Source organism: Musca vetustissima, unplaced genomic scaffold (assembly GCF_032173495.1).
Source record: "Musca vetustissima isolate MV318-11 ecotype Yass unplaced genomic scaffold, APGP_CSIRO_Mvet_v1 utg377977, whole genome shotgun sequence".
NCBI lineage: Eukaryota > Metazoa > Arthropoda > Insecta > Diptera > Muscidae > Musca > Musca vetustissima.
This window is the reverse complement of record NW_026881724.1, coordinates 27,407-35,888: the sequence shown is the minus strand read 5'-3', so window position 1 is coordinate 35,888 and position 8,482 is coordinate 27,407. Positions and strand designations below refer to the sequence as shown.

The 8,482-nt window shown below is 37.2% G+C and overlaps 1 protein-coding gene across 1 annotated transcript; it reads right to left on the bottom strand.

Moving 5' to 3' along the window:
* Window positions 1–6,144: 6,144 nt before the first annotated feature.
* On the bottom strand, window positions 6,145–7,242 carry LOC133327722 (uncharacterized protein DDB_G0271670). Its single transcript, XM_061536266.1, has one exon. It carries the CDS (start codon window positions 7,240–7,242, stop codon window positions 6,145–6,147), a length of 1,098 nt encoding a protein of 365 aa, XP_061392250.1.
* Between the last annotated feature and the right edge of the window lie 1,240 nt (window positions 7,243–8,482).

The following is an 8,482-nucleotide window of genomic DNA, read 5'->3' as shown; positions in this document are numbered from 1 at the left end:
CGCAATGCCAAAATTCGTGCAAATCAAAAGATATATAGGGACTTTGGTGCGCCATTTACATTAAATCGGACGAAAGTAGATGTGGGAGTTATATCTAAAACTGAACCGATTTTCACGAAACATCACACATATAATTCTTAACTCAATACAGTAGGCTATGCTAAATGTCATGCAAATCCGATGTATTTTTTGCACCATTTACATTAAATCGGACGAAAATATATATGGGAGCTATATCTAAATCTGAACCGATTTCAACAAAACTTGACACACGTTAGACTACACTAACTTCCGCACGCTGTGCAAAATTTTGTGTCAATCGGCCATATTTTGGAGCTTTGGTGCACCATTTACATTAAATCGGACCAAAATATATATGGGAGCTATATCTAAAACTGAACCGATTTTCATGAAACTTAGCACACATCATTCTAAACTTAATTCAGTACGCTATGCCAAATTTCGTGAAAATCGAAAGATATATAGGGGCTTTGGTGCACCATTTACATTAAATCGGACAAAAATATATATGGGAGCTATATCTAAAACTGAACCGATTTTTACGAAACTTAACACATATCATTCTAAACTCAATTCAGTGCAAATGGAATGATATATAGGGTCTTTTTTACACCATTTACCTTAAAACGGACGAAAATATGTGTGGGAGCTATGTCTAAATCTGAACCGATTTTCACGAAACTTAACACACATAATACTAGACTTAATTCAAAATACTATGAAGACTATGCCACACAAAGAAGCTGTATGAAATTTCATTCAAATCGGATCATAAATGCGACCTGTACTTGTTTACAATAAAACATCGACAGAGGGACGGACATGCATAAATCGACTCAGAAAGTGATTCTATGCATATTCTCAAAAGGAATCATGGGCCTATCTCGTTTCCTTTTGCCTGGTTTAGGTCCAAAAATGAAATTTGTTGGAATTCTGCGAAAGTCGAAATCCTTATGAAATCCGAATGAGGCCGAAATAAATTAAATGAGGTCAACCAACAGTGGACCCACTTCTACTCTATTCGGACCTCATATGAACCTCTTCTATTCTTTTCGAACACATATGAGCCTTTTCTGTTCTATTCGGACCTCATATGAACCTCTTCTATTCTATTCGGACATTAAGTGTGCCTCTTCTATTATATTCGGAGCTCATATTAGCCCTTTTTTCAATTTGAACCTGATATAAGCCTCTTCTATTCTACAAGAACCTCATACGATCCTCTTCTATTATATTCAAACCTCATATGAGCCTCTTTTATTATACTCGAACCTCATATGAGCCTATTCTATTCTATTCGAACCTCATATGGACATCTACTATTATATTCGATCCTCAAATTAGCTTCATCTAGAGGTCCAAGATTACGACACGGGCTTAAATTTAACTTGGCCATATAAGTTTAAATCTGAATATGCTCACTGACGGAGATTAGTTGGGAAAACAACTTGTATGTGTGTATTTTCGGAAAGAACATATAAAGTATTTCTAGAGCAATATTTTCGGAAAGACTAAATACTTGAGAGACTGTGTGACAGTGGTCTGATTTAAATTGGGAATTATTTTTTGTATGCTACTTTTCCAAAGGTCGGTCAACCTCTATAGTGACAGATGTATGAAAAATCCGTTTCGCAAAATTCTGACTTGGAATCTCTAGAGGGGAGCCGAGGGAATTTAATAAAGGTGTCTGAGAGGCTGTAGCCGCCTTTGCTATCAAATTAACAAAAATTACAACTACCGGCTGCTATTTTTTTGTAGAGGTTCTATTGGGCTCTGGCTTCAATATCAAACTTCAGATTCACGAACTAAATTTTTTTTTTGTATAAAAATTAAATAATAAAATTAAAATTGTCCCGTTTTCAATAAAACCTCACTTCTACTTACATTCAAATCCTTTAATTCCCTGCGTATCGGGGCAACAATTTCCGTATTTTTATGCAATTGTTGTTGTTGGTGGTGATGATGATGATGCTGTTGTTGTTGGTTGCGTACATGTTGTTGCTGCTGCTGTTGTTGTTGTATTGATGCCACAATATTTAATGGACTACAACGATTGGATAAATGGTGTTGTTGTTGTTGGGCAACCACAGCTGGTTGTTGTAAAATTGGTTTGTGGTGATGTTGTTGTTGTGGCAGCAGATGAGGATGGTCATTTACGTCTGGATTAAAACTTTGTCGATTACTAGTTGCTGATGATGATATTTTTGCTGTTGTCGTTGCCTTGGGCACTGTTCCCGTTTGTTTACGCCCTCCTCCACCCATCATGGGTGATGATGTTCCAGATGTTGTATTTGTTGTTGTCGATGTCGTTGTTGAGGGATTATGAAAAGAGCTGCTGTTGCCATTAGGAACTGTTGTATTATTAGTGGACACTTTATGTGGAACATTGGGATTTTTTGTGGGCGCCGGAGACATGATCGAATTTGCAATAGAGGCTATGGGTTTTCTTTTTTTCTTCTTGATGTCGTTTGTCGCAACGTAAGTTGTTGGGAAAATTATGTATTTTTTATTGATTTTTTTCCTACGCCCCTTTGCATCTTTTTTCCACACACACGCACTGACTCTCTCTGTGAACCGAACACTGCAAGACTTGTTTGATTTTGCTTTTATTTATTACATTCTTCTTCTTCTTTGTATGTATTTATTTGTAATTTATAATGAATTATCGATATTTTGTCGTTGTTTAACAATAAAAAACATTAATTATTGTTTAATGCAAACTGAATAAACAATAAATACATATATGCAATGCAAAAAACTGCTAATGACTATCCTCTGGCTCTCCGAACCGGCTGACACTGAAGCAGAGTTGCCGCCGTTTCAATGATAAAGGCGCTGAATGACGGCGTATAACGCATGAAGTGTCAAAAAACGTATGTGACAGAAGGGAAAAATGAGAATTTGTTATTAAAAATTATTAACATATAATAAATAAAATTATTAACAAATAAAAAATATTAAAAAAGTATAATATAATATAAAATAAATCATATAAATATGAAATTAGTAGGGAAATTTGTGTGATAACGTGTACCGATTGAGGTTATGTTTTCATAATGAAGCAAAAATGCAACCCTAATTTATGTCCACAATAAATATGCACAAAAAACAAGAAATATTGAAGATAATATTACAAAAAATAAATAAATAGGAAATTAGTGGGAAAAGTTGTATGATAATGTGTTTTAGTAATGAACCAAAAATGCAAAAAGGCTACGTTTAGACTATTAAATCCACTCGATCTCAAATGTCAATTCCATTGCGTATACGTCACGTTAATCCTGTTCACAAATCCAGTTGACGTATAAGCAATGAAATTGAGAATTTTAGATCGAGTGGATTTCGTAAATCTAAACGCAACTCTAATTTATACCACAAGAATGCCTTACCTCCAATGGCTTGATTTATGGCACTATAACAAGTTGAAATTAGTTAGAAGATAATAAAGAAAAATGCAAACCTTATTGGGGGTTCTCTTATGAAGAATTTACTGAAAATTGATATTTCGGACTCTCAATAGCTTTCTCCTTGCAGCAATTTATTACGAAATTGCCCCCATATAATATTACCGTACGATTTGAGATATTCTGAATATACATAAAAGATATAAAGATCGGTCCAAATTTCCACCAGGATCATATCTACATCATGAAGATTTCGCATCAACAAACAGACTGCCCTAGGACTTCACGAATTCTGTCATTGAGGTCTTAAATTGACACTGGACAGTTGATGTATACCTTATTCTTCACGTGGCGCCCAATAGAAAAATTCACAAGGTATTAAATCTGTACGAATTAAACTTTTGAGGTCTTACATCGGTGCTGGATTGTTGACGTTTATCATATCTTTCACATTCACAAATAACTAGGCGCGAAAACAAGTTTTCCCATTAAAGAACTAAACACAGGACTGGCATGTTAAGTTGGTTTTTTAATGTAAAAAATAAAGGATAAATTTCGACTCTGATATTAATTCATTAATTGCAATTTCATACAATGACAACTTATTATGCCATGCCGGTATCCCATAAATCGACGCTGAGCAGTTGACGTAGAGCTTATTTTTACGTGGCGCTCAACGAAATAATTCACAAGGAATCAAATATTCACTAATTTTATCTTAGAGGTCTTAAATCGACGACATGGCGTCCAACGGAAGAAGTCATACGGTGTTAAATCACAAGATCTCTAAATCCCATGACCCTAAAACGTGTGAGGGTGGAGAGGCTTCTCAACAATAATTCTTGGGTTTCTGAGCCCTACATACGATTCACGGATTAACCGAATTTTATAAAAGGGGAAACACAAAAGGGGACTTCAAGCATGACATGATGAGTGGCATTTTATACAATGCCAACTGAACATGTCTGAATTCTTGTATGTGCCCCCTCCCTTAAATCACCGCTGGGCTTTTGACGCAGAACTTATTTCTCAGATGGCGCCTAACGAAAGAAATCACAAGGAATCAAATATTCACTAATTCTATCTATGGGGTCTTAATTCGACGCTGGTCCATTGGCATATACCTTAACTTTCACATGGCGCCCAACGAAACAAGTCGTAAGGTGTTAAATTACAAGATCTCGGTGGCAAATTGTGGTCATCTTTTCGAGAGGTAACACGATTTTTTTTTCGCTTGCAAGAATAATGCTTCCGATGATTGTGTGGGACGTAGATGCCCATAATATCCTTCACGTGGCGCCCAATGAAAGAAGTTGCAAGCTATTAAATCTTCATGAATTCTATCGTTGGGGTCTTAAATCGACCCTGCTGATTGTTGGCGAAGATCTTTCACGTGGCGCCCAATGGAAGAAGTAGCAACATGTCTAATCACATGATATCGCTGGCAAAATTCAGATCTCGTTTTCGAGAGATTGCACGGTCCGAAAAAAGTTTTTCTTTGAGTGAAAGTTTTTGCTGACCGTCATTAATCATCTCTCGATAGTAGTACAATCCATTAACTGCAGCTCTTTATCGGAGGATTAAAGGTCAATGACCCCTGCCAATCAGATCATTAATATCCTTCAAGTGGCGCCCAACGGAAGTTATCGGTGGGTATTAAATCTTCACGAATTCTATCGTTGGGGTATTAAATCGACGCTGCTGATTATTGGTGTAGATCTTTCCCGTGGCGCCCAATGGAAGAAGTAGCAACGTGTCTAATCACATGATATAGCTGACAAAATTCTGATCTCGTTTTCGAGAAATTACACGGTCCGAAAAATCTTTTATCGCTATCTGAAACTTTTTTCGGACCGTTTGACCATTTTTTCTCCGTCTGACCATATAAAATCATTAATCATCTCCTGATAGCTGCGTAATACATTCACTGCAGGTGTTTATCAAAGGATTAAATCTCAATAACTTCTACGAACCATAGGTCGAACCAAATATGAACATTTGAGGCTTCTCAACACGAACTCTTGGGCTTTCCTAGCCTCAGATGCGACAATTTAGCTTGCTGACGTAGTCACCGAAGACTAAATGGGCCTCGTGGATAAAGTTTATTTCTCGGTAGAATGCGGCACTATATTTTCATATATTCCAAGGAACCGATCCTCCGATCTTTTGGATCCTAACATTACCAACGGGGTGAGGATGAGACCCTCATCCGTCAAGACAATTTTTCGACGCCTCAGATAGTACAATTTTGTTTATTAACATTGTCTGACGGGAGGAGGAAAATGAGCCTCGTGGTAGGCGCTGAGGCTTCTCAACAGTGATTCTTGGTAGACAGGGGACTCTTCAGTCAAGATAATTCGATGGCATTTAAAGGAACCAAATCAGCCAGAGACACGACGTTTTGATGATTAGGATAGGTTTCTCCTGAGTTTTCTGAGCGCCTCATGAGAGAATTTAGTTTTTGGCGGGGTCATCGAAGTAGGAAAGCGCGGAACTATTATTTCAATTAGGGTTTCTTTATACTCTACTATTCTTGTTGGCAAAAACTGAACAAACCTTGACCCCAATGATTCCAATTTTAAAAATAAAAACACGCAGAATATTTTCAAATTATTATATATAGGGTTTATTTAAATCTTAAATCTGCCAAAAATAATTTCCATTTTAATAAAACTTATTCGAATATGGGGTTTCTTGTTCTAAAATTCCTTCCTACAATCTACTGAGGCGGTTGTTCCTTCTTCGAAGCAATGATGTGTTCTTTTAACGCCTTAATCCTTTCCCTTTCCTCACGAAGACTTTCAGCTTGCGATTTCAGATCGGAATTTAAGTCCTGAAACATATCGATCATTGATTCCAATAGTTGTTGCTTTTCATCGCCACCGGCTGTAATGGCGCCCGATGTCGATGAAGTTGATGATGAAACGCTTTGCTCAACAGCTGATTGTTGTATGACTTGTTGTTGTACGACTTGTTGTTGTACAACTTGTTGCTGCACACTGGTCGTGGAACTTTGTTGTATGGTCTCTGAAGATTCTTGTTTTTGTATAACCTCCCGACTGGCTACCTGCTGTTTAATGCTTGAGGAACTTTGCTGCACCATTTCTTGGCTGGCTTGCTTGACAATGCTGGAGGAAGAGGTGGAGGAGGAACTTTGTATGGATTCAGAGATTTGTTGTTGTTGCTGCACAATTTCCTGGCTAGACTGCTTGACCACACTGGAAGATGAGGACGAGGCTGATTGTGTCATTTGTTGAACAACTTCTTGACTAGCCTGTTTAACCAGGTTCGAAGAAGCCGCGGCACTGCGTATGGCCTCAGCTGCTTGTTTGATTTCCGCCACCGATGATTGTTCCCCGATGTGTTTTTCAATCATATCCGTAGTGGAGATCATATTCTGTACCCTATTAAATTGAGCTTTCAACTTGGCGATTTCAGCCAATTTGGCACGGATATATTCCGCCTCTTCGGGGTTTTCATCTTCATCGACTTCTTCAACGATAACCTCTTCGGTTGTGGTACAGCGTATGTGCATAACCTCTTCGGCAGCCACAGAACGGCTGACTTGCTCCACTGAGCGTTGGGACACCTGATGTGTTTCGATTTCATGTTGTTCCTCCTGCACCTCACGGACACTCTGCAACTGTTCGGCACGAACGCGCAACTGTTCCATTTCTTGCATGAGCTGTTGATGTTCGCTTTGCATTTCGACAAGTGCCTGACTGGAGGCGGCCAAACGTTGACCCAATTCAGCATTGTCGGGGCCATCTGCTGGCACGGTAGCCATAGCAGAGGGTTTATTAATTTCATTGACCATGATTGATGGATGGATTGACGGGTGGATGGTCGGATGACTGGCTGGCTAGCGGTTGGGCGCTATTGTCTGTTCTCTGCAAAAACACGAAGAAAACACAAACAAACATGAAATGAAAAATTAAGTTGAAAAATATTTAAAAATACATATTGACGATGACTGACACACGAAAATTTTATTTTGTTGTCGACAACAACAACAACAAATGACTAAACAATGAACAACAACGGACAGGCTGGCTGCTTGGCATATACATTCTACTAGATACGCATTCTTTTGTGTGCCCAGGTAAATGAACATTTTCTTTATAGACTAGATACAAAAATATGCATATGAATGTTGAAGAGACGTACTACCCACCCTCCCTGAGATATATGAAACTCATGACTTTGCCTATAAATGGGCTTTGTAAGAAGTATGGAATTTTTTGGTTGGTTATACATTTTTAAATTAAAAAAATACAACAAAAACAAAAGACAAGTGTTAATGAAACATTATTTTGGCTAGCTGTCAAAATTTTAAAGCATCCGCATTGATTTCTTTGGGAAAAATTTAAAAAAAAACAATACAAGAACAATGTTGAGTACAATAGTAGAACATGTTGTTGTACATATGTCTCAAATTTAAACAACAACAAATATTTATGTTTTTATATTTGTTTAGCATATACATAAAGGGATTTTATAAAAGGATTTTGGGCATGATTCTTTAAGGAGAAGACTCTTAAAAGATTTTTAAGCATGCTTCTTTAATTTTATTTTTATTAAATGTCGAATTATGAAGGAATATCACAGTCCTTTTAGTCGCCTTTATTCATTTAAGTTAATTAACACGGCCATGTTTTACCTTAATCCGCATTTATTTGACGTACTTGCAAAGGAAATGACAATTTAAACAACGATCAAGTGATAATTTGTCACGTTCGCGTTGTAAATATGTCCTAACGCGTTTGGTGTAAAAATGCCCTAACCAGTTTGGTGTAAATATGCCCTCAAATACGGTGTAAATGTGTCAATGTACAAAGGAAAGCTCAGAGTCATGTTTAAGTCTTAAAGCCGTTCTCCTTTGTTTCATTATACGGCTAATTAAAGGAGGAATTTAAGGTGGAGTACACACTATCAGTTTGGAATATCACTTGATCGTAAATGTCAATTCTAACGGATACCAATGCCAGAAATAAGTACTAAAAATTAATCATTTCATCGAAATGTAATAAAAATAGTATCCAAAGAGTAGATCCTTT

Bases quoted from the DNA above. Each gene is read 5' to 3' on its own strand.
- LOC133327722 (XM_061536266.1), bottom strand. From the start codon at position 7,242: ATGGTCAATGAAATTAATAAACCCTCTGCTATGGCTACCGTGCCAGCA.